Consider the following 26,615-nt stretch of genomic DNA (forward strand, 5'->3'; position numbering starts at 1 on the left):
AAGACAGAAGCTGGAGGTGAACGAGAGGGGGTGTCCCCATGAGTGCTGGGCCAGGGCAGGTGAACACAGAGAAACCCCCACAGTGGCCTGAGTTGGACAGGGCTGAGGGACCCTGTGGGGATACAAATATGCCTCCTTCTGAGACCCAGAAATGTGCCCAGGTCAGTCCTGACCCCTCAGATTCTGGAGGAAAAGATGGCCCAGTGTGAATGAACTACACATCCAGGTCCTGCCCTAAACTCTTTATAAACATTAACTCCATTCATCCTCATGACACACTTGACGTGGGTGCCATAATCACCCCATGTGACAGATGAGGAAAATGAGGAACTAAGAGGTCTAATTATTCGTCCAGTCTGGGTGTGGTGGCTCACACCTATAATCCCAGCACTTTGGGAGGATGAGGCGGAGGATTGCTTGAGGCCCGGAGTTTGAGACAACCCTAGGCAACATGGCAAGACCCCATCCCTACAAAACATTAGCTGAGCCTGATGGCTGCACCTGTAGTCTCAGCTACTCAGGAGACTGAGGCAGGAGGATCACTTGAACCCGGGACTTCGAGGCTGCCAGTGAGCTGTGATCACGCCATGGCACTCCAGCCAGGGTGACAGAGAGACACTGTCTCCAAAAAGAAAAATAAATTCAAAATATATTAATTAAAAAAATAAAAATTAAAAAATATTTGTCCCAAAGCTCACAGCAAGTCAGTTGGTGGAACAGCCAGGCTCTAAACACTAAATCCCAGCCCATCTTGCCCCAGAGTCCTGCCCCAAACCCTCTCACTGGACTGACCTCCAGCCAAGAGGAAAGCTCCTTAACTTGGCGTTCAAGGTCTCCCACCTCAACCCTTGCCTTTCTCAGAACCAATGCCCTGACAGAGGAGAACACACAACGTTCTCTCTCCTGCCTCCCACCCTGGGCCTTTGCGCATGCTTGGTCTCTGCCAGGATCACCACCCTGTACAGCCTGGTACTTGGCAGCCTGAGTCCCAGCACTGCCTGTACCAGCTCTGTGGCCCAGTCATGCTCCCCTAAGAGCTCCTGAATTATGGTGGACTTACAGGAGGTTATCGAGAAATGATGCTATGCCTGGCCTGCAGAAAATGCTGTGTAAATGGCAGAAGTCATGTGCACCCATCTGCCAAGTCTGGCCCAGCTCAGATGCTCTCCTTCCCGGACGTCTTCACTGATTCCCTGGGCAGAGGTGATGCTGCATCCCCCAAACCCTGCTGGTGTGTTGCTGGTACAGCCTCTGCACCCTAGATCTTTTTTTTCCTTCCTTCCTTCCTTCCTTCCTTCCTTCCTTCCTTCCTTCCTTCCTTCCTTCCTTCCTTCCTTTCTGTTCCGTTCCTTTCCTTTCCTTTTCCTTTCTTTTCTTTTCTTTTTTGAGACAAGGTCTCATTCTATTGCCGAGGCTGGAGTGCAGTGGCACAACCACAGCTCACTGCAGCCTTGACCTTCCTAAACTCAGGTGATCCTCTGACCTCAGCCTCCAGAGTAGCTGGGACTACAGACACACGCCACCATGCCGTGCTAATTTTTTAACTTTTTTGTAGAGACGGTTTCACCATGTTGCCCGAGCTACACCTTAGATGGTAGGAGTAGGTATTTTTGTAGCCATCATTCTGCACACCAGGGTTTCTCAGCTTCGACACTACTGATGCGTGGGACTGGATTACGTTATTGTGGGGGCTTGTCCTGCGCGCTGTCTGCAGGTACTGCCAAACGTCTCCTGGGGACAAATCGCCTCTTGATGAGAACCACTGACCTCAGCTGTGGAGGGCAGGGAGTGTGTGTCTCACACCTGTGCCACCCCTATGGGCCTAGCCCAGTGCCTAGCCCAGATCCGGTGGGTGAATGGGTGTTGAATCCAGCATCAGCGTGTGTCTGGGTCTGCAGAAAGTTCTGGAGAGAGGCCTCTAGGTCTCACATTAGAAAGGGCAGCAAGTTCCCTGGGGAGCACCCAGGTCCTCCTGGGTGTTTCTCGGTGGCCTCCAGATGAAGGCCTTTCCCTCTAGGATGGTGTCCTGGCCGGGCCCTGCCCAGTAGGTGTGGTTACCTGGATCCAGCGGTCGTTGCGGTTCTCGGCCTGTGGGCAGATGGTCAGCTTGCAGCCGGCCTTCCTGGCCAGCTCTGCCACCGCATCCACAAAACACGTGTTGTTCCTCACACTATGGAGAAGCCCAGGGAGGAGGGGCTCAGGATGGAGCCAGGGCCTGGGGGCCAGAGGAGCCACCCACTGCCCCAAGACTCACCGACACACGTACACCTCTAGGGGCAGCAGGGTGCTGGGTGTCATGATCCAGGGTGCCACTCGGAATACCACAGTGTCAGTGAAGATAGGGGATGCCGAGAAATCCTGCAGGGGCAGACCAGGGGAGAAAGAGCTGGACTTGGAGTCCAGAGGCCTGGGGGGACTCTGAGTCCACCACTGAGGCCTGTAAGAAAGCCCCTTGCTTCTCTGCAAGACGGAAATGAACCAGAGGGGGGGCCAAGAAGTCCGGGGTCTTTCACACCAGTGGTGCCTGGTAGACTTACTAGGAATGGAGCCCTCCCCACCGCCCTTTATTATTATTATTTTTTTGAGACAGGGTCTTACTTTGTTGCCCAGGCTGTAGAGTGCAGTGGGGTGATCATGGCTCACTGCAACCTCAACCCCCCGGGTTCAAGTGATCCTCCCACCTCGGCCTCCCAAGTAGCTGGGACTATAGGTGCACACCACTATGCCTCACTAATTTTTTTTTTTTTTTTTTTTTTTGTAGAGATGGGGTTTCACCATGTTGCCCACGCTGGTCCTGAGTGGACCCCCTCTTGAACCCCCTCTGTCCCTACCTCGTTGGAGTCGTCCAGCAGAGTGACATGGAAGGAGATGAGTCCTGTGAAGCCGGCATCGGGGAAGGACAGGCCTTCCACGAAGAAGCGCTCCTCGTCCCCATGGAAGCGGGGTACCTCATAGGACACCTTGTCTTGGCCCAGCACATGCCTATAGGCCTCACACATATCCTCAGGACCTGGAAGGGGAAGGAAGGGGTGGCTGTGACTCCCTGTGGGCCCAGGGAGCATGAATATGAGGGACACAGGAAGAGGTCTGCAGCCTCACCAAAAATTCCAAGTCCTCCAACAACTCCATCCTTTCACCTCCACTGGCAAAGGAGAGGACAGGTAATACACAGTGGGGGCGCGGCTGGGGGAAAGCATCTTCCTTTCTAAGACTGGCGCTCATGTCTTTTTGGAGGGCAATTTGGCAGCATCCAACAAAGTAATGTTTACCCCTAGCCCAGCAATTCCACTACTAGGTATCTTTCCTACAAAAATACATCTCCAGGCTGGGCACGGTGGCTGATGCCTGTAATCACAGCACTTTGGGAGGCCGAGGGTGGTGGATCACCTGAAGTTAGGAGTTCAAGACCAGCCTGGCTAACATGGTGAAACCCTGTCTTTACTAAATATACAAAAATTAGCCGGGCGGTGGTGGTGCACACCTATAATCCCAGCTACTCAGGAGGCTTAGGCAGGAGGACCGCTTGAACCTAGGAGGCGGAGGTTGCAGTGAGCCGAGATTACACCACTTTACTCCAGCCTGGGCACAGAGCGAGACTCCGTCTCAAAAAAAAAACAAAAAACAAAACAACAAACAAACAATAAAAGGTACAAATTCACATAATATTTCTGTACGAGAGTGCTCGATATTCATTAATTCATCAAATATTTACTGTGCAACTACAGTGCACCCATGGGGCGCGGTTCTGGACTTGAACAAAGCCCCTGACCTCAAGCAACCTCCACTGTTATAAAATCAAAACACTGCAAACCACTATGATGTTCGGAGAACTGTGTAAGTCACAGCACCTCTATGCTTAGGAATATTATACAGCAGTGGAAAAGAATGAAGTGGAGCTCAATAAATACCAGGAAAGACGTGTGGGATTATCACTCAATGAAAGAAGCCGGTTGGAAAGCAGCATATGAACACATGCCGGAGAGCATGTATAATAAAGTTGGGAAGCGCACAACCCAACTCGTTAACAGCGAGAGTCAGATTTAGGCCAGGTGTGGCGTCTCACGTCTATAATCCTAGCACTTGGGGAAGCCAAAGTGGGTGGATTGCTTGAGCCCAGGAGTTCAGGACCAGCCTGGGCAGCAAGGTGAAACCCTGTCTTTACCAAAAAAAAAAAAAAAAAAAATAGAAAAATTAGCAGGGTGTGGTGGTACATGCCTGTAGTCCCAGCTACTTGGGAGGCTAAGGTGGAAGGACTGCTTGAGCCTGAAAGGTGAAGGCTGCAGCGAGCTGAGATCACGCTGCTGCACTCCAGCCTGGGCAACAGAGCAAGACCTTGACTCAAAAATAAATAAATAAATAAATAAATAAATAAAATAAAAAAGTCAGATTTAGAGACGGGGTAGAGAACTCTCAGGTTTCATTTTCTATACTTCCATATTGTCTTTATTTTAAAAATTGTCATTATTTTAAAAATGTCATTGTCATTATTTAAAAAATAAGCGGCTGGGCGTGGTCATCACGCCTGTAATCCCAGCACTTTGGGAGAATAAGGTGGGCGGATCACGAGGTCAGGAGATAGAGACCATCCTGGCTAAGACAATGAAATCCCGTCTCTACTAAAAATACAAAAATTTAGCTGGGGGTGGTGGCACATGCCTGTAGTCACAGCTACTTGGGAGGCTGAGGCAGGAAAATCGCCAGAACCTGGGAGGTGGAGGTTGCAGTGAGCCAAGATCGCACCACTGCACTCCAACCAGAGCGACAGAGCGAGACTCTGTCAAAAAAAAAAAAAAAAAAAAGCATCTTATTACTTGTATACAGTTTTACTTTCTCAAAGGCATTTAGATTCTTACTTTATTTCTTGTGATTTGGGCACTGTGACTATGTAAAACAACAGCTATCTATATTTGGGGGGAAACACAAACTGAATTAATTAGGGGTGAAATTTATAGTGTTTGGGGTTGGTTTTACAATACTTCAGCGAGACAGACAAAACAGTGATAATTGTTTAATCTGAGTGACAGGCATGTGGGGATTCATCGGCCTGCTTTTTGTGTATGTTTGAAATTTTTGATAAGAATTTCTACACATGCTTAAAATGTATTTGAAAAGTTCATTCATCCAATAAAATGACATCAGGCCAGGTGCTGTGCTGGGGGCACCAGTTCGTCAGTTCCAAAGCCCCCACTTCTGACTGTTCTTACTGTGACCCGCCACCCACCAGGGCATCTCCCAGAGTGTGAGCAGGACCTGCCCATGGCCCAAGGCAGGAAGACGAGGTTCCCTGGCAGGTAACCTAGCAACAGGGCACAGACGGCAAGGGGGAGTGGCACAAACTCACCGCAGACATGGAAGACCTGTGCCCGTTCGGCATCATAGCTGGAGGTGTGGAGGACAAGTTTGTGGTCGTCAAAGAGGGCTGCAGGGCCCTGCGTCCGCAGGACCATGACAGACATATCTTCCAGGTCTGTGAAGCCAGACAGAGTGGTAGTGACTCAGGGGAGTCCTGGCCCTGGCCCCTTCCTCTGCTGCCTCGCTCCCTCCCCTGGTCAGTGGGTATCAAGACCTGGGTCTCCCAGCCCCAGCTTTGTGAAAACCCTGGAAGCTATCAAGAACAAACCACGAGGACATCTATGCTCTCCTGGACTCATGTTTCCTCAATTGCCCAGAGAAACATGAAGTGTGGCATAGCCAGCCGGTGTCTGACACACAACAGGTGCTCCAGAGAAGCGAGGAGGGTAAGACCATGGGGCATTTTGCAGGTGTGGGTTCTGGTGTCCGTCCCAGCATCCCTCCCTGTGACACGGTACAAGCCCCTCCCTTCCGGAGCCCGAGCATCCCCATCTCCAATGGTCCCCACTTCAGAAGGCAGCCATGGGCTTCTTCCATGGACAGCGCCTAGCACACCCTGGAATATTGCAGCTCATTCTCCATGGGGCTGGAATTCAGGACAGATGGGCTTAGCAAGAGGTGGGGTGTCACAGAAATGCAGGCCAGAGGTGCAGAAGGAGGAGGCCCAGATTTGGGTTTGAGAGGGGAGGCCCTGGATCAGACACCGTCTTCAGGGAGTCTCCTTGCTTCTGAGTCTCAGCATCCTCATCTCTAAAGTGGAGTGATGATACCGTCCCACTTGGATGATTCAACGAGAATTTGGGGAAAGGGCCTGGCACACAGTAGATGCTCAAACAATGCTAGCATCCTCTGCTCCCCTGGAGGAAGAGAATGGCTAAGTGGCTCATTTCCAGAGCTTCTGCCCTGGCATGTGAGTGCCTGCTGGCACTAGAGACACTAGGGAGGGGCAGCTGCCAGCCTGAGATGGGTTTTGAGGAGCATTGAGGAGTATCTGGAGGCTGGCGCTCTCCCCTGGACTCTGGCCTCAGAGTCCCGTGGGTCGGTTGGAACTCCCAAGGGGTAACTGAGCAGTGACCCTGGACACCTGGGGACTCAGGCTGCCCTGGCCTCACCTTGCAGGCAGCGCACGTGCTCGTCGCAGTTGTCCTGGACACCACAGCTTGGATCATCACGGTCACAGTTCACCAGCAAGATGCCACCATACCCCCTGGGCCCCCAGACCCACTGCCGCTGCCAATGGCAAAACATAGCCAGTGGTGAGGGCTCAGATGAGACCTGTGCCTCCCTGCCCAGGAACCCCAGCCTGGCCTGTAACCACCCCACCCTGTGAGGTTAGGTCCACGTTCTCGAAACACCTTCTCAAGACATGGCAATGGCAATGGCTCTCTATTGCCCACACCATCCAGTCCAAAGCGCAGAGCTGTCTTTCATGGCTGGCTGTGATGGGCCTTCAGCCAACATCCTCTTTCTCAATAGGCAACCTCCCGATTATAGGACCACATGCCTTACTCTGTGCTCATTCCTCCATTAAACCCTCCTTAGTTTTGCTTCTGCCATTCCCTGCACCTGGAATGCCATCCCTCCTGCATCCCTTCAGAGCCCAGTTCAAGGGCACGTCCCTCCAGGAAGCCTTCCTCTCCTGCCCAGCCCACCTCGACTTTCTCCTTTAACTCCCAGGGCACCAAGTCCCAACACAATTCAGTCCCAAGTTCTTCAACAGTTTCATATTTGGTTTCTCTTCTCACCTAGGTCAGGATCAGCACATTATGAACTGTGAGCCAAATCAGGCCCGCTGCCTGTTTGTATAAATAAAGTTTTATTGGCACACAGTAACATCCATCTGTTTGTGTATTAACTGTGGCTGCTTTCGCACTATCATGGCAGAAATGAGACCATATGGCCCACAAAGCCTAAAATACTTCCTATGTGACTTTTCATGGAAAAAGTTTGCCCACTCCTGACCTAGATTATGAGTCCAGAAGGTCTTGATCCCACAAACCAAGGCCTAGCTCAGGGCTGGGTACTTCCATGCCTGATAATTCCTGGTGATGATTTTTCTCCTGGTGAAAGAAGATCCCCAGCCAGCCATGCCTGGTTTCTGTTTTTGGCTCCCTTGGCCTCAGTATCAGCTGGGAGGCAGGGGGATATCTGTAATGGCCTCGCCCTTCTTAACCCAACCTAGAGCAAGCTCCAACTGTACTCCTGCTTCCTGGGCCCAGGCAGAGATGCTTACCTTGTCTACAAAGGTCCTGTCCTGCCTTCCTTCACAGTTCAGGTCGCAATCCAGAGAGATGTCTGTAAGAGGAGGCGGAGGGTAAGTCACTACAAGGTTCCCAGGAGCCCAGGGCAGGCCTTGATCTCAGGGCTTGTCTGGGGCTGTTCAAAGGCAAGTCATTTCCAAGGAGACACCATCCAAGAGGTGAGGGCATCTGCACCCTCTGGGCTGGGGAAAGAGGCCTGAGGCAAGAAGCAGGGTCACAGCAAAGGCCCAGGACAAATGCTGCCACCTCTAGGAAACCTTCCCTGACCACTTCCTATCTGCATCCTTGCAGCCCTCGCAGTCCCAGGCACGGCCTGAACTGAGCCCAGGTCTCCAGGAACATTCTTGTCTATATAAAGCCGCCTCATCTCCTTGGAATGGGGTAGCAAACCTGGACTTCGGTGTCAAACAGATGTGAACACGAACCCAGGTTCTGCCACCTACTGACTGTGTGTCCTCTCTGAGCCACTCACAGTCCCCAAATCCCACCCCCATCCCACCTTCTTAACATTTATCCCTAGACACTGGGGGAGATTTCACAATGCAAATGGAGCATTCAAGAGGTCAGATCAATCTTCCTGCTCTGAAAAAAAAAAAAAAAGTAGTATTCTTAGTTCTTAAAGAAGCAGCAGTGAGGAGCACGGAGGGAGAGAAAAAAGAATAAATTGGATAGGATTTTTTTTTTTTTTTTCCCCGAGACAAGACAGGGTCTCTGTTGCCCAGGCTGGAGTGCAGTAGCATGATCATGGCTCACTGCAACCTCTGCCTCCTGGGCTCAAGTGATCCTCCCACTTCAGCCTCCTGAGTGCTGGAACTACTGGTGCATGCCACCATGCCCAACTAATTTTTGTATCTTTCATACAGACAGGATTTCACCATGTTGTCTAGGCTGGTCTTGAACTCCTGGGCTCGAGTGATCCACCCACCCCAGCCTCCCAAAGTGCTGGGATTACAAGTATGAGCCACCACGTGTGGCCTGAAATTATTTTTAAACTTGTGAAAAGATACTCAACCACCATGCAACAAGTGGATAAATCTCACAAACATAACATGGGGCAAAAAGAATATACATGATATGACTGCATCCATAGAAAATCAGATGGTAAAATGAGACCATGTTATTTGGGTATGCATATTCAGGAGATAAAACCATAAGGAAAAGCAAGAAAATACTTATCACAAGATAGTGGTTACCTGTAGGGGAAGGAGGGAGTTATGATCAGAGAGGGACATTGAGGGGGACTTTGGGGTGCTGGTAGTGTTTTATTTCTTGGGCTACTCTTGGGTTTATTTCCTGGGCTATTCTTCAGTTTGCTTTGCAATTATTCGTGTGCATGTGTGTGTGTGTGTTCATATGTTTTATACACATATGTATGTAAAATAAAGCTTTATGTACTTTTCTGTCTATGTTGTTTTCCAATGATCATGTGTGTATGCATTTGGGCTGCAGATGGGGAATGCCTAACCTCACTCCTAACTAAAGAAAGGCAAAGTAAAACAACAGTGAGATGCCAACTGATTGGCAAAAAGGGAAAAAGTTGATAATGCAATGTTGGCAAAGCATATATGCAGTTGGCAGACATGTATACTGATACAATGTTTTTGGAGAGCAATTTGGCAATATCTATCAAGTTAAAAAATATAGATTCTCTATAACCTAGAAGTTCTGCTTCTAAAAAATGCCTCCTACAGATAAAGCATTTTCAACTTCTTTGCTTATTGCTTCGCAAGTGTGTGAGCCAAAGCAAACTCCCACCCACTCCTTTGTAAGGAGTTTCCCAGCTTCACCACCTTGGCAATGCTCAGTTAGGCATCTTTTAATTTGGGTTTTGATCACTGGGGCTTTCTCTTCTGTGAATTGCTTATTCATGTTTTTGCCCATTTCTATTATTTTTGTCCTTTTCTTATTGATTGGAGTTCTTCATATGCTATATGCACCAAGTCAGCCGTATGCATTGCAGATTTCTTCTCCTAGTTCATAGTTTGGCTTTTTACTTGTCGTCTGTTGCACATAAATTTTTAATTTCAATACAGTCTAATTTAGCAATCTTTCCCCTTACGATCTTTGCACTTTCATTTTGCCTTGTTAAAGAAAATCTTTACTATCTTGAGGGTACAAAGATATTCTTTTCTAAAAGCTTTATAATTTTGATTTTCACCTTAAGATTTTTAACTGACTTGAAATTTATTTTTGAGTATGGTGTGAGGTAGGGCTCCAAGTTCATTTATTGCCACACAAGCATGGGTCTGTCTCTGGGTTCTCTTATTTGCTCCATTGCTCTATACCAATTTCACAATGCCTCAAGTACTATAGCTTGAAAAAAAAGTCTTGATATTTGGAATTGTGAATCCCTCCACCTTGTTCTTCATCAAAATCATCTTAGCTATTCTTGACCTTTGCTCTTCCATACAAGTTTTAGGATCAGCTCTGTAGGATCTTTTTACTCTGTATAGTAAAAAGCCATGTTGGGGCTGGGCACAGTAGCTCACACCTGTAATCCCAGCACTTTGGGAGGCCGAGGCAGGCAGATCACCTGAGGTCAGGAGTTCAAGACCAGCCTGGCCAACACAGCGAAACCCTGTCTCTACTAAAAATACAAAAGTAGCTGGGCGTGAAGGCATGCGCCTGTAATCGCAGCTACTCAGGAGGCTGAGGTAGGAGAATCATTTGAACCTGGGAGGCGGAGGTTGCAGTGAGCTGATATTGTGCCACTGCACTCCAGCCTGGGCAACAAGAGTGAAACTCCATTAAAAAAAAAAGCCATGTTGGAATTTCTATGGGAATTGCATTGAATTTAGACTGTCTGATACTGTCACAGAGCTCTTAGATTTCTTATGTTTTTTCATTTGTTTGTTTTATTCTTTTTTCTCTTTGGGTTTCAGTTTGGGTAACTTTTATTCACTTATCTTCAAGTTCACCGATTCTTTCCTAAGCCGTGTCAGGTCTACTGGTGAAACCTTCAAAAGCATTTTTTAAATCTCCATTATTATGGTTTTTATTTCTAGCATTTCCATTTGACTCTTTCTTAACAATTTTCTTCTCTGTTGAAATTCCCCATCTGTTCATGCACGTTGTCCACCTTTTCTACTAGAACTCTTAACATATTAATCACAATTACTTTGCATGCCCTGTCTGATAGCGCCAACATCTGAGTCATCTTGCATGGAGTTTATATATCCATTTGTGGAGGCTTAGCAGAAAAACTTTAAGCTGGCAAAAGCAAGGTCCAGTTTCATGTCTATAGTATGCTTCAATTTGCTTACAAAATAGTAGGGATATACAGGTATGTATGTGCCTTCATATATAAGCTCAGCATATCTCCAGGAAAATGCTGGGTTTGGGGAACTAGAAGTCTTGAGTTGGAGGGAAGGAGGTTTAATTTTCAATGTATACTCTTTTGTACTGTTTGAATTTTTAAAATGTGCCCTTGGCCACACCATCCACATGGCCCCCAACTTACCAACACAGGTGAGGTAGAGCACCGCATAGGCCAGGGGCAGAGGCTTGTGGCTGGAGTGGTAGGAAATCTGAACCTGTGGAGAGTTGGGCACAGAGTGATACCAGCAGAAGCCAAGAGCTCCCACCCCAAAAGATAGTTCTCGGGGATCTGGTAAGGAGGGGAAGGGGCTCCAGGAACCTTGCTCTTTCTTTAACCTCCTCTGTGCCATTTATTTTTCTGTGTCTTGGTTGGCACATCTGTAAAACGGGAGCTATTTGTAAGAGCTTCTCTAGAGACTTGGGTCCCAGTCCCTCCAATAACCTACTCCGTGATTTTTGACAAGCTCTTACTCCCCTTTGGGTCTCAGTTTTGCCATTTGTAAAATAAAGGGTTTGGACTAGGCAGGGTTTAGGGACACTCTCCAAGCCAACATTCTTGTCTGTGGGACTCAGGCCTGGGCTTGAGCCTGGAACCTCTGGGTACTCTATGACCTTGGCCAAGGCCTCTCACCTCTCTGAGCCACCTCAGTTTTCTCATCTGCAAAATGGGAAAAGGTCTCTACCTCTATAGGTCTCTACCTCAGAGGCTTGCAGTGCAGCTTGGAAATGATAAATGTAAAAGACTGAGTCCATAGGAAGTGCCCGAGAAATACCAGCTACTGTTATCAGTGGGCAGATGGCATCTGGTGGGGTGGGGGGTGGTTAAATGCAGGGCTCTGGGGTCAGATGGCCTGGACTCAGATTCTGGATCCTCCACTTTTGAATATCCCAGGAAAAGTTACTGATCTTCTCTGGGCCTCAATTTCCTCAACTGTAAAGTGGGGATAATAATAGTTCCTACCCCTTAGGACTAATTAGAGGCTGTGAAGATGAAAGGAGTCATGCATGGGGCATGTGCAGCTCGGTGCCCGGCCCACAGTGAGCACCCAAGAACTGTTACAGGGTGAGGATGAAGATGGCGAGGATGATATTTGTTTGGAGGCAGACGAATCCAAGGCATCCAAGTTCCCTTTAAAGCAAGACCCTCCTGTTGGGGTGCTCCCTCCTGATGTGGGTCTCTCAACTCTCTGCTTCTGATGTTTGAATTTCAGCCAGAGGGGAAGATCTTGCAGGGGCCACTCACCTCCTTTGTCCTGGGAGCCCCTAAATCCTGCAATTACTGACCCCCACGTGTCAATCACCAGCAGTGATGCTTGCCTCAAACATCCAGTTACTAGGATCCTGGCCAAAGGCCAGATTGGGAGCAGGGGCATATGGCGGGCAGGGGAAAGAGTGGGAGAGACTCTGAACTTCCTCCATCCCACCAGCCATCATGGCCAAGGAATTCAAGGCGGGGAGTACCCACACCATCCCCAGTTCAACCGGCACCAAGGTGAGGCCCCTCACAGGCTGGCCAGTCCTCTTGCACTGCCCCTGGGACTCTGTCCTGACTCTCACCAACTCTGCCACTCGCTAGATCATGTGACTTCAGGAAGGCCACGCCCCTTCTCCGTCTTACTTTTCTTGCCTGTTAAATGGGTTCACTGGGTCCTGCACCATGTGCCTCACGGAGCTCAGTGGAGAGGCTCAATTCAGATGCATGGCTGGGAACAGAGGTGGGGGTGATGGAGGGAGGCGCTCCCCAGGGGTCAGGCAGGTCTGCACTGAATTCTAGCTCTCCTGACCATTAGTATGTGGTCCAGGGACAGTTACTCTGAACCTCAGTTGTCAGTTGTCCCATCTGTGAAATGGGCATCAGTCCCCTGCCTCTCTGGGCTGCTGTGAGGGCCAGATGAGGTCATGGCTGCCCAGTGCCTGGCACGTGGTCAGTGCTCCTTAAAGGGCCAGTTTCTGAAACATCGCTTCTGACATGGAGTGGATCCCACTACTCCCACCCTCCAAGTCCTGGTCCCCATCAGCCCTTGAAGTGAACATCACCTGTGCCAAGCTTAATGGCCACCCATTTCTCCCATGTGCTAAACGTCTCCTACCCTGCAAATATGGTCAGGAAGAGAGTGGATTAGGGATAGCAAAGCACCTTGGGGAAACTGTCACCTAGGAAGGGGGTCTCCCCAGGCACCGGTGTCCCTCCCCTGTCCCTGCTTTCTCTCTTTCATTCAAAGTGGCAGAGATCCCCTGATCAACCCTCAGCCTATATATGGGGAAACTGAGACCCAACTCAGCAGAACTGGGACAACTCCTTCTCCAGGGGGTCTTGGGAAGCAAGAGAAGGAGCAACACTGGCTCCTGTGGCACTCCGCAGCAATGATAGGACGCGGGGGTTCTGATTATTCCATTTTACAGATGGCAGACAGAGGCCCCGAGGGGTGATACGGCTTTCCAAGGACACAAGGTATGTGTCTGTAACTTGAAGAGCTGGGATTCAAAACCAGCAGCATGGCTCCCAGGCCAGGCACTTACCCACTGTGCTGCCCTGCGCTCTAGAGAAAGAGAATGTTGGGCCCTCCTAGAGCTAGACAGCTGCCTCCCCCGCAACCTCTCCCCACCCCACCAGGGACCAGCTCACATGGCTGTCGTTGAGGTCATTGCTGGGGGAGTTCATGACCACGATGATCTCCAAAGTCGCGTCAAAGCGCCACCGTCTGGTGTCTGCACGCTCCCGGCCCCTCTCCATGTTGGGAGAGACGTAGATGTCCACTCCAGGCGTCCCATAGACCTCGAACATCTCTGTGCCCTCAGGCACTGACCTGGGCAGGACAGACAGCCATGGGCGGTGCTGAAGGAGGTGTGTTTTGCTCAGATGTTTGAGCTTTGGCTCAAGCCCTGCTTCCTCTAGGAAGCCTTCCTTGGCCACGCAGGCCCCTCAGATCCTCACAGCAAGTTCCCAGGAGTCAAGCCTGGACCCCACACAAACATATACACAGTCAGCCAGGTGTGGTGACTCACTCTTTTAATCCTAGCACTTTGGGAAGCTGAGGCAGATAGATCACTTGAGGTCAGGCACTTTGGGAAGCCAAGGCAGGCAGATCACTTGAGGTCGAGACCAGCCTGGCCAACATGGTGAAACCCCGTCTCTACTAAAAGTACAAAAAATTGGCCGGGCGCGGTGGCTCACGCCTGTAATCCCAGCACTTTGGGAGGCCGAGGCGGGCAGATCACAAGGTCAGGAGATCGAGACCACGGTGAAACCCCGTCTCTACTAAAAATACAAAAAATTAGCCGGGCGCGGTTGTGGGCGCCTGTAGTCCCAGCTACTCGGGAGGCTGAGGCAGGAGAATGGCGTGAACCCGGGAGGCGGAGCTTGCAGTGAGCCGAGATCGCGCCACTGCACTCCAGCCTGGGCTGGGCGACAGAGCGAGACTCCGTCTCAAAAAAAAAAAAAAAAAAAAAAAAGTACAAAAAATTATCCGGGCGTAGTGGCATGCGCCTGTAATCCCAGCTACTGGGGAGGCTGAGGTAGGAGAATCGCTTGAATCCAGGAAGCAGAGGTTGCAGTGAGCCAAGATTGCACCACTGCACTCCAGCCTGGGCAACAGAGCAAGACTCGGTTTCAAAACAAAACAAAAAACATACACACAGTCTGACATTCTAAGCCCCTGTGTTAATGTCATTAACATTTCCCTTGTGAGTTTCTTTACCACCCACCAGAATGGCGAGCTCCTCAGAAGTCAGAACCCAGCCGTGTGCTGGATAAATCCCCAGGGCAGGGCTGGGCACGAAGAGCTCAGTGAACACCAGCCAGTGGTGGGTGGAGCCCCTTACAGTTCTGAGAGCTTTAAAAAGAGCAATTCTCACCCCAGATCCCATCACATGTCTCCTTAGTGGGTGGCAAGATATCCTTGGATTCTTCCCTGGGAAGGGAATTCAATCTGGTTGAGTGCCTGCTGCATGGCAGGCACCTGGTACACACAGCTCCCTCTTCAAGCTGTAAGGTGAGCAACATCATCCCCATTTAACATATTAGCAACTGAGGCTCAAGGAGGCCTAGTGACAAGCCTATGGTTGCATCAAACGGCAGAGCCAGGTGTGCACCAGGTCTGACTCCAAGCCCCTGCTGTTCCACAGCTCCGCAGTGTCACCTGGGAAACTTGGCCGGATTTGGTCAGACAACGAGGCACTAATTGCAGGTTTAAAATATCTGTGATGTTACCTGACCCTGAGATTGCATTTCCCTCGTTCCTGCTAGTCTGGGGTTCTTCGCTGGGAACCAGCCTGTGCATCCTTTGACTGTGGGGTGCCCACTGTGCACTCAGATACTACCTGGCTGGGCCGATCCACCCACTGCTCTCCCCACTGCCCCAGAGCTGTTGATCCCGCTGGGGAGCTGAGGACCAACATTGTCCAGGGGAGCCAGATGGGGCTCAGGGCCACAGAATTACAGCTTAGTGGGAACCCATGTAGGAAGAGGCCACTGTGAGTTGGAGGGCTTCCTGGAGGAAGCGGCACGCACCCCCCTGGGGGATAACAGTGACTGACACTTGTTGAGCTCATGCTCTGTGCCAGCCCATCATGCAATCCTCTCAATAACCCTAGAAGGGAGGCACCATCTATTACTGTCTCCCATTATACAGATGGGAAAGCCGAGGTTAAGTAACTTGCCCAAGGTCTGTGGTGGGGCTGGGATCCAAACCCAGCCATGTGCCTCCTCAGTCCACAGTCTTGCCCACCACCTCCCCAGGAGTAGTAATAACAACAATACCGTTAGACAAAAAGCCCCCAGCCTCTGCGCCCTTACCACAGCAGGCCTGCCAACCCTTTCTGTACATTAGCTCATCTGATCCTCACTGCAGTCCCAGGATGAGATAATTACTCCCGTTTACACATGTGGAAACGAGGCTCGGGATATGTACAGGACTCCCCGAGTTTTCACAGCTGGCCACTCCCCCACTTTCCCATTTTCCCTCGGAGTAAGGCAGACCTCCCCAAAACACCCTCTTCACTCTTCCACCAACATGATTCTGATACATCTCAAAGCAGCTCTTTTATAAAAAGGGAAATAAACCAAGCCCAGGCTTCTCTCCATCAGGCGGGTCCCACTCTGGGGTCCGGGCCCCTGTCAGGTGTCCTCACCAGGTGGGAGGGACAGACACACCTGTGTCTCCTCCTAGGCAGGGCTGCCAGACTTACAAATAAAAATACAGAATGCTCAGCTGGACTTGGATTTCGAATAAACAGTCAATCATTGTTTGGAACTCCCATGAAATATTTGGGATATACTTATACTAAAAAATTACTAATTATTTATCTGAAATTCAATTTTAACTAGGCATCTTTTATTTTATCTGGCAACCCTACTCCCAAAGGCTATCATTTCCAGGGCTAGTGGAGCCCTCTGGCCTGTTCTGCCCCGGGCAGCGCCCCATAGGGGAAGTGGCAGACCCAGGTAGAGAGGCATGAAGACACAGAGACAGAGAGATAGGGACAGAGAGACGTGGAGAGACACAGCGAGGTGGCGAGTCAGAGACAGGGAGTCAGAAAGACAGACACAGGAAGACAAACCTGGGTAGGAAGAGCAGCCTCTCATACCCTCGGGAACACCCTCAGCCCCACTCCTGAGGCACGTGACTTCCACCACCCAAGTAAGCCTTTTTTTTTTTTTGAGACAGAGTCTCGCTCTGTCGCCCAGGCTAGAGTGCAGTGGCCAGGCTGGAGTGCAGTGGTGCAATCTCGGCTCACTGCAACCTCCACCTCCGAGGTTCAAGCAATTCTCATGCCTTAGGCTCCCAAGCAGCTGGAACAACAGAGCCCACCTCCGTGCCCGGCTAATTTTTGTATTTTCAGTAGAGATAGGGTTTCACCATATTGGCCAGACTGGTCTTGAACTCCTGACCTCAGGTGATCCGCCTGCCTCAGCCTCCCAGCTGGGATTACAGGCATGAGCCACCACGCCTGGCTGAAGCCTGTAAACTTTTTATGGAACTCCCTCAACCCCAAAGCTGTTCCCTGGGCCCCGAGCGTCCATGGGCGAGGGCTGAGCACCCTTGATAGTCCTTCTGGTATGAAAATCCCACTCAGTCCCCAGGCTCCAGCCCCTGCGTGTAGGGTATTTCAGCCCAGCGCCCTTGCCCCTCTATGTGCCAGGCTCTGTGTGAGATGCTGGGGGATTCCTAATGAAGATCCTACCGTCCAGGAGAGTCCCCAGGGTCACGGTCTGAACAAGGGCTTCACACAGAAGGTGAACAAGCTACATCTGAGGTTGGGGAAGGGAGGGTCCGCAGAAGTCGAGGGCTCGGGTGATGCTGGGACCAGAGTCAAGAATTAGGTTCTAGACCAGGCTGGGTCACACATCAGCCAGCTGAGCTTGACTAAATCACTTAGTCTCTCTGGGCCCATTAACCTCACCTATAAAGTGGGATAATGACACTTGGCCAACCTCATGGGCAATCATGAAACTCAAGTGTGATAATAGATGGGAAAGGCTTGGAACACCATTGGCCCAGGACAGGGAAGGGGTTATTAAAGTAAATGAGGGTGCAGGAAATGGGTCTGGAGGCAGGATGAGACAGTGGGCTGGGCAGCTGGGGCAGGTTCCCCAAGGAAGGCACCAAGAGGAGACACAAGTGAGGGGAATGTGTTTTCACCATGGAGCCTTAAGAGGTCTAGTTTAGACTCAGGTTATAATGAGCTTGTTTTCATTTTATCCCTCTGTAATGGGGAGCCAGCGATGGTTCTTGATCAGGAGGGGCAACATGATGGAGCCGTGTTGAGGTACTTGAGCCCGTGGTCCCGGGGCCAGGCAACTGGGTTCAAACCCCAGTCCCACCACTCATTAGGTGTGTGACTTTGAGCGAGTGACTGCCTCCCTCAGCCGCAGCGTCTACATCTATCTGGTGGGGATGAGGAGAAGATGAAAGGAACCAGTGTGGGTAAAGCACTCAGGATAAGCAAAAGTCATGCCCTCATTTCACTGCTGGGGAAACTGAGGCCCAAAAGAGAAGCGACTAGAAGGTAGGGCTGCTGACTCCCAATCCAGTGCTTATGCCTGTTATGAAAACTGTGTGCTAGGAAAATGAAAGGGGCAGCTGCTGGGAGGAGATCCTGCATCAGGTACAGGAGGATCTAGCTTCCCATTTCCTAGAGAACAGGGGAAGTACCTGGAGCCTCACCTGGACAAAGTCCTTCCTCTCCAGGCCACCTTGAGCTGCCAGCATGGCTGAGTCGCCACATGCTGGCTTCTGGGTTTTCTAGGCAGTGCTTCTGGTCTAGCCCTGGGCTCAGGGCCTTGGGCCCTCCCCTGCTGAGGCTTCCATACACAGGCCTGTCCAGGGCTCTCCCAGCCCCACACCCTCCCAGCCAGCCCAAGAACTCAACTGCTCCCATGGCACAGCCAGCCTAAGATGGTGAGTGGGGGGTAAAACGTGGCAGGGTGGCCGACAGCATCGGTTTGCTGGGACTAAGACTGTCTCTGGATACAGAATTTGCTGTGCTAAAACCTGCCAGGTTCCAGACAAACAGGAGCAGTTGGTCTCCCTAAAAGTAGCCAACCTCAGACCCACCTTATTGAAAATGTAGATTCTTACAGTGCTGCAGGCAGGGCCCTGGAACCTCATTTTAAGCCATTCTGATGTTCACTGACATCTGAGAATCACGGCTTAGAGTAGGTTGTCTTAGAAATGGTGGAGCCTGGTCTCTCCAGCGCGTGTAGAGTTGACTCAGTGTGAGCCCATCCCCTCGTGTATCACCCCCTTCAATGGTGAGGAGGAGGATGGGGCATTGGTGATGAAGGTATCCCCCACAGCCGTATGACATGTGTGCTATTATCCCCACTTTACAGATGAGAATACTGAGCCTTGGAGATGGCAGGTGATTTGCCCAAAGTCACACAGCTAGTAAAGGACAGAGCCAGAACTGACCGCCAGCTCTGTCCCCACTCCCCTGCAAACCCAAACCTTCTCCCTTCATGGACTCAGGGCCTGGACTCTTCTGGGAGAACAAAACCAGACATTTCAGGAGCTGAGAAACCGATGGGAAAGGTCCCCATGGCTGGACACAGAAAGGCTAACAAGATGACCAACAAGGTCTCCACCGAGCTGGACTGTGGGAGCAGAGGAGACCAAGACCCAGGCAGCTGGGTTTCTGGGTGGCAGTTCCAGCTGCCCCTTCCCAGTCAGCAAGGATCCCAGATCCGCCGACCCTGCCGGCCTCATCAACAAAACCAGGTTCAAGAAATCACGGTCCCACCGTAATCCTGGATGGCCCTGCCCCACCCCACCCCTGGAAAGTGGCAGCCACATACACCCTTTTTCCAAATCCCCCGTATTTAAAAGGGTAGAAATGCACCAGCTCCCCCCAGGTCCCAGCTCTCTGCACAGGCAGGTCAGAGCTCTCACATCAAACAAAATCCAACGTTGACAGAATGGAAGCTGCTTTGTCAAATCAGCGAGGGGATTCAGAGGCCTCCATGAGTGGAACTTGAAACCCACTGTTCTATGCCAACCCCTTCAGCGTCCATATGGGGAAAATGAGGCCCAGGGTTGAGTGGAAAGTTGCTCAAGATGACACAGTGAGTGGCGACAGAACTAGGACCAGAACTCAGGGTCCTGGCTCCATTAGGCAGCCTCTGCAGAGACAGGGTGACATGAGCTGTTTGTCCTCCCAACAAGGGCAGCAGTGCTCAGACCCAGATGCACATTCATCCCCAGTGGATCCTGGAAAACCTAGGGTGCTGGGACCCTTCAGAGATGAGTTGAATCAGGTTTCGAAAGGTGGGGCCTGGGCATCCATTTTTTTATGGGTCCCCAGGTGATTGAGAACCTCTGAGCTGGAGAAAAGAGGAACTGGATGGCTCATCACCAGGTGTGGTCCCTTAGGAGACACCTGCCTGGGGTACCTTAGTGGTGGGCTCTCTGCCTTCTGTCTTTTCCATGTGCTGCTACTTGAGGTCATTCTCAGGGGCGGGAGCTGTGCACCTGCTCAGGTCAAGGTGGCCCCCTCTTAGAGGTGTCTGGGCTGCCATCAGAACAGACTCAGCTGCCCTCCAGACTGCTATGTGTGCTGGGCCCCTCTGCAGCCATGTAGATGGGACCTGACCTTCTAGGACCTTCTGACTGCGGGGCCTACACAGCTGTGCAGCTGAGAATCCCTGGAGCTCTGGGGCCCTTAGAGCCAAGTGTGCCAGCACAGAGGTGCCACAAGCCCCACCAGGACCTCCAATCCAGGTGAGTCTCAGCACCTCTGTGACTCAGTTTCCTCTTCACCAATAGCCAGAGATCGTTCGTTTGGATTGGAAGATCTGGCTTCTAGTTGTAGCTCTGTCCCTAACTCGCTATGTAACCCTGAGCAAGTCATTTCACACTCCGGGCCTCAGTTTCCCCAAGTGAAAAATGAAGTGGTGGGTAAGACCCCAGAGATGTCTCACTGAACCAGCCTGGGGACTGCTCTCCAAGGCCACCTGTGATGAATCCCAAAGGTGACCAGCTTCGCGGGCCCCTCAGCCACAGGCACAGCCACAACCCAACAGACTCCAGGAAGCATCTCCACATGTTACGGGAAAGCGCCGTGGGAGTGGGTCCAGTCCGTCCTTACTACTGGACCAATGACAGAGGCCCTGAGGATGGCCCTCTCCACCAGAGGTCATCCTGGGATTTTGATTTTGCCCATTAAGAATGAAACCAGGCCAGACATGGTGGCTCTCACCTGTAATCCCAGCACTTTGGGAGGCTCAGGCAGGCGGATCACTTGAGCCCAGGAGTTCAAGACCAGCCTGGGCAACATGGCAAAACCCCATATCTACAAAAAATACAAAAATTAGTCAGGGACGGTGGTGCATGCTTGTAGTCCCAGCTACTCAGGAGGCTGAGGCGGGTGGATCGCTTGAGCCTGGGGAGGTCCAGCTGCAGTGAGCCGAGATTACACCACTATGTTCTAGCCTGGGCAACAGAGTGAGCCCCTGTCTCCAGAAAAAAAAAAAAAAAAAAAGGAAAGAAAAAAGAAAGCAGCTTTCTTCCTGCACCAAGGCTTTGTGCTAAGGTTTACGCTGATGCTTGAGCCTTGAGAAAGAGCTGTGTGGAACCGAGCAAACCAACTGGGCTATGGAACTTGATGGGATCTGGGTTTAAGCCCTGCCTCCAGTTGCAGGGAGGAGTTAATGAGCCACCAGACACCCAGTGCATGGCTCAGTGCACCAGGGTACCCTTCCTTCCCTTTCCCCATCCTAAGACTCACTGCTCAGGAAAGAAAAGCCCCCATATCATGCCTGGGTCATCTTCAATTCATGGAAAGGCAAGAAGATAAAGTTGAATCCACTGCCACAGATAGAGAGGCCCAACAGACTTGCTTGTCCTCGTCCTTCAAGGCTTTGACTGGTGCCCCTCCTCCAGGAAGCCTGCCCTGACTCAGCTAGGCTAATTTATCTTTTTTCAACTCCTTCTCCCAATACGGTCCAGAGGCTGTTTCCCAGACATCTTGCATATGGCAGGTTTGGGGATGCTTGAGGCTGTCCACAGGCCCAGGACAAAGCCTTAAACCGATGATGATGATAATGATGACAGTTAACATAACTGAATGTTCACCACAAATCAGTATTAGTTACATGCTTTGCACACACAATCTCATTCAATCCCCCAACTGCCCTTTGAAGTAAGGCCAAACTGGGTTACATCCTGGCTCTGCCACTCACTGGCTGTGTGACCTTGGGCAAGTTGTTTAACCTCTCTGTGCCTCTGTTTTCTCATCTATAAGATGACGATGATGACAGTACCCACTTTAGAACTGTGTGAGAATTAGTTAACATATGGAAAGTGCTTAGGACCAGCACTGCTGGGGAGTGGCATTAAGTGTCATTGCTGGTATTATTATCATCCCCAGGCGACAGGTGAGGAAACAGACTCAGAGAAGTTAAAGGAGTTTCCCACAGTCGGAGAGCTGGGAAGTTGCAGAGCCAGGATGGAGCCACCACACCTACTGCCCTTTCTCTTGTTGGCCCGCAGGCTGAGCACCTAGGAATGTTACATCACAGCACCTCCAAGCCAGGAGGGACCTCAGAGCTAACTCAGTCCTGCTCCCTTTCCCAAAAACGAGTCCTTTCTGCAGCGCTCCTGTAAGAAGGTTGTCCAGCCTCTGCCGGCCTCTCAGCGGGGGGGGCTGCTTCTGCACCCTTGTGTGTGTCCCCAGAGCCTGTGCTCATCCTTCAAGGCTCTGACTGGTACACACACTAGACTCAAAAGAAATACTTGAAGAATGTGTGAATGAACAAACTAGGAGCTCTCCACTCCCACCCCTGGGGGGTTCGGCCATCAGGGCCCAATAATCCCTCATTTGAAGGTATCAGAGCTTCCATCCCCCACCCTGTGACTGTCCCACCCTCGGCCTTCTCTGTAAACCTCCAGTGTGGCTCAGGTGACTCCAGGAAGCTATGGCCTTTGTCTCCTATCGCCCCAATCCATCCTCTATCCTCTAAGGAAGCTCTGCTGGGGAGGAGCCAGCCTCAGGCTTCCTGGGGCAGGTCAAACCGGAGCCACATCTGCCCAACAGGCACGAGGTAGCAGGGGTAGGTGCGTCACCCCATGGCACGCAGCCCAGTCACCCCATGGCAGGCAGACAGTGGTGCCAAGTGGTAGCTACCCCTCCTTCCTTACCCCTCCTCCTTACCCCTGTGGCACAGCCTCCGTGGCTTCCCCTTCCTTCAAGAACCACTGAATCCCCTTCCTCCTCCTCACTGCCCATCCACCCACCCAATACCAGGATTTATGTCCTGGACTGGCTCTGCTCCAGACTTGGTTCCCTCCCATGACCAGCTCCTCACCCTTCTCATCCAATGCCCTGGAGCAACCCCATCGCTGCTCCCAAGTTCACCCCGATTTTTCGAGTCTTAGTCTCAGAGACTCGTTCTCAATGGGTGGGCTATTCTCCTCCCCACCCCAGGTGACATTTGGCAACGTCTGGGGACATTTTTGGTTGTCACAACTCGGGAGCGTGCTGCTGGTATCTAGCAAAGAGAGGCCCGGAATGCTGCTCTCCATCCTACAGTGCACAGGGCGGCCCCCATGACAAAGAGGTACCGTGACAGTAGTGCTGAGGTTGAGAAACCTGGCCCGAGGAGAGGGCTGGGAGACTTGGGAGGCGGGAGCTGTCCCACAGTTCTGCACCCTCCTCTCCCAATATCCAGATTACCTCAAAGCCAGGTAACCGGAGACTCCCCAAAAGCCTAAGCCAGCTCCCTGGTGGTCCCCAGAGCCCAGCTCCTAAAACCCTACCTTAACCCTCTCTTCTTCCTAAGAGAGAGAAGACAGGGCCTTACCTCCCTCTACCAAGGGCCTTAAATACATGACCTGGCACACAGTAGGGGCATAATGCATGGCCATTGAGTGTCTGGAGGAAATCAGGTTGGAAATCTCTATTTTCCAAGTATCAGAGCAGCTAAAACCATAAGACTCTTGAGTAAGACCACAAGAGGGTTTAAACCCTGGCTTTGCCACTTAGTAACTGTGTGACTTGAGCAAATGGCTTGCCCTCTCTGCCTCGGTTTTCTCATTTGTCTGATGAGATGATGCTAATAATAAACCTAGTTCACAGGTTGTTGTAAGGGTTAAATTCAAGATTAAAGTTCGAAAGTTAACTCAAGAGGCTTGTGAAGCTCTTAGAACAGTGCCTGGCACATGGTAAGTGCTATGTATTAACCTATTTTTTAAAAATGATTCACGCTCTGTTTCTAGGCTCATGGGCTCAGGATGGGGCTGGGGATATCTGCCTCTTCCTATTCTTTCGTGCCCCAGACAGATCCTCAGCCTAACCTGCAGGATCCCTTGGACACAGAAAAGTGCCATCTCTTCGTGGCACCAGCCCCCTCCAAGCCCCTGGCCTGGAGCTCAGCCATTGAAGCCTCTTCTACCCTGCTCAGCCTCCCAAACTTCAAATTCCCTGGCTGAGGTCTTCAGGAAACTCAGCTGACCAAGAGGAGGACCCAGGCTTCCCTGATTGGCTGCTGTTCCGAGGCCAAGGCTGGGGAGTGGGCCCTGAAGAAGCCCTGCCCGGCCTCAGGGAGGAAGGTCCAAGGGAGGAAGGTTCAAGGGCATCAGCACCAAGGGCCTGCAAACCACTAGACCTCTGACTCTTACCCATAAATGTCCACGACGGTCTCCACGCCAGCCACACACACCGCGCTGGTGGGATGCTCCAGGGACACACGCACGATTCTCTGCAGCGACATGCTGGTCTTGGACTTAGCTGTGGCCGCCAAGCCCAACACTGCCCCTGAGGCCCCTTAGGACGAGGTTTAAAAGCCCCTGGCCCCACCCCTCCAGCCAGGGTGCCGATTCATTGGCTCCAGTCATGAAAGCCCAGCCCCTTCCCAAAACTGAGAGCTCAGGATAGGCTGGAAGGGACCCAGTATTTGTAATGAACCTGTTGTCCTGACCCCAGCACCCAGGAAGTTAATTTCTTGGGAAGCAAGTCCCCACAGGTACCTGGCTAGGCACCAGGAACTGTTAGGGGCAGGTGCTGTTGAAGGGGTGCAGAGATATATGATACCAGTCTCGGACGTTTCTTTCCCCCTCACCTCCATTTTCTGCATTTTCAGAGACAATATAATTTAATGGGGAGCTTTCTTACTCTGCTGGGGAGCTGGTGAAAATGCGGATTCCCAGGTCTGTTGTCCACTCTGATCCAGCAGGTTAGGGGTGCAGCCTGACCTCTGAATGTGTTTGTTTGTTTGTTTGTTTTGAGACGGAGTTTCACTGTTGTTGCCCAGGCTGGAGTGCAACGGTGCGATCTTGGCTCACCGCAACCTTCCCCTCCTGGCTTCAAGTGATTCTCCTGCCTCAGCTTCTTGAGTAGCTGGGATTATAGGCATGCGCCACCACTCCTGGCTAATTTTGTATTTTTAGTAGAGATGGGGTTTTGCCATGTTGGTCAGGCTGGTTTCGAACTCCAGACCTCAGGTGGTCCACCTGCCTCAGCCTCCCAAAGTGCTGGGATTACAGGTGTGAGCCACCGCGCCCGGCCCTCTGGAGTTTTTAATAAGCTCCCCAATGCATTTTGGTGTCCTTTGAGAAACACCAGCTTTTTTTTTTTTTTTTTTGGCATGGATTTTAGAGCCAGGCCTGGGTTTCAGCCCTGCCTCAGCCACTTCCTGGAAGGGCGACCCTGGGCAAGTTTCTTAATAGTTTGCGCCTCACTTCTCTCATCTGAAAAATGGTTGCTATGAGGCCTCATGGACAGCGTTAGTAGAGCTCTGGAATGGAGCCTGGCGTTATTGTATTACTGTTGTTGTCATTAGATCTCAAAAACCTCTGAAAGGGGTAAATGATGAGGGTGAGAACTCTCTCCAGCCAGGGGAGCTCGGCATGTCAGAGTAGGAAGGCTCAGTCGTCGGGCGGGAAAACTGAAGTCAGAGGGGGCATTCGGGCTCCTGGAAGAGCAGGAGCAAGGGCTCTGGGGAGAGAAGTCTTGGGTTCAGATGCAGACTCCACTGTGTACCCACAATAGGGCCTTGGGTGCCAGTGTCCCCCCCTCTTGGAGACTCGGTTTCCTCATCTGTAGAAAATGCAGCTAATCACTGGCGCTGGCGGAGATAATAGTGAAGACGCACCCTGCCTGGGGGAGGCTCAGGAGGTACTGAATAGAAGTTTCCTCCCTTTTCCCTGGCAGTGCTGACAGCCTGAGGCAGGATGGGGACCAGGACCCGCTCCCCAGCACCTCCAGCTGGGACATCTGCACCAGTTCAAGGACCTCAGCAGGACCCTAAGATTGTCATTTCCATGTCTCAGTTTCTGGGAAGGATGTTCTTTTCAAGGAGAACTGCTGGGCTGCTGGGCCAAGACACAGCTTCACTGTTTTCTGCTGTGGAACGGCTTGATGGCTGTGTCAGCCCTGGGTAAGAGTTCGAGCTCAGGAGGAAGCCTTAGTCTCCCTAGCCTGCTTGTGAGCACAGATGGGGAATAGATGCAGAAAGTGGGGGCTTTCCCTGGAGTGCTGGCCCACCACCTGCCTCCTTCTCAGAGAACTGTATGTGCCTTTGGAAGGAGACTCATGCCTTCACTTCTCCCCTGTTAATACCAACTTTTAGAAACAGGTTTGTGGTTAATTCAGACTAAAGTGTCAATGACTAACAGGCAACAACTTTTTGCCCTCTTAGTTCACAACAAAAGCTAAAATAAAGTGAGTATCAAAGAGTATAATTTGAGGCAGCAGCAAATGTGTAGGATGAGAGGGTGACATTTTCAGGCATCCAAAATCAGACCACTGAAGCCGGGTAACTTAGAAGCTTCGGAGGCAAAAATGGAAGGGAACTGAGCCAGGCACAGTAGCTCACACCTGTAATCCCAGCACTTTGGGAGGCCAAGATGGGAGGATAGCTTGAGCCCAGGAGTTTGAGACCAGCCTGGGTAACACAGCAAAACCCCAGCTCTGTAAAAAATAAATTAGCAATTTGCTGGGCATGGTGGCCTGTGCCTGTATTCCCAGCTACTCAGGAGGCTGAGGTGGGAGGATCACTTGAGCACAAGAATTCAAGGCTGTAATGACCTGTGATCGCACCACTGCACTCCAGCTTGGGTGACAGAGCAAGACTCAGTCTCAAACAAAACAAAACAAAACAAAACAAAACAAAACAAAAACCAGAAAGGGAACTGTAGTGGCCTGTGGCCCTGGGAATCAGCCCTGCTGGGGAACTCTCACCTCTGTTAA

At 51.2% G+C, this 26,615-nt stretch overlaps 1 protein-coding gene across 2 annotated transcripts in view; it reads right to left on the minus strand.

Annotated features, from left to right (window-relative positions):
• PADI3 (peptidyl arginine deiminase 3) overlaps positions 1-24,178 on the minus strand; it is a 38,197-nt gene extending 14,019 nt beyond the window's left edge. Inside the window, exons 1-9 of one of the 2 annotated variants that reach the window (XM_005544639.3) lie at positions 24,047-24,178; positions 13,558-13,738; positions 11,074-11,146; positions 7,586-7,647; positions 6,465-6,582; positions 5,342-5,467; positions 2,832-3,010; positions 2,255-2,358; positions 2,059-2,170 (exon numbers count right to left, since the gene is read on the minus strand). In XM_005544639.3, the coding sequence (XP_005544696.1) occupies positions 2,059-2,170; positions 2,255-2,358; positions 2,832-3,010; positions 5,342-5,467; positions 6,465-6,582; positions 7,586-7,647; positions 11,074-11,146; positions 13,558-13,738; positions 24,047-24,138 (1,047 nt within the window). In that variant the 5' untranslated portion in view covers positions 24,139-24,178. The remainder of the gene's footprint in view (positions 1-2,058; positions 2,171-2,254; positions 2,359-2,831; positions 3,011-5,341; positions 5,468-6,464; positions 6,583-7,585; positions 7,648-11,073; positions 11,147-13,557; positions 13,739-24,046) is intronic. The other variant, XM_065529091.1, reaches the window with a different exon arrangement.
• Positions 24,179-26,615: the final 2,437 nt, after the last annotated feature.

Source organism: Macaca fascicularis, chromosome 1 (genome assembly GCF_037993035.2).
Source record: "Macaca fascicularis isolate 582-1 chromosome 1, T2T-MFA8v1.1".
In the NCBI taxonomy this organism is placed as follows: domain Eukaryota; kingdom Metazoa; phylum Chordata; class Mammalia; order Primates; family Cercopithecidae; genus Macaca; species Macaca fascicularis.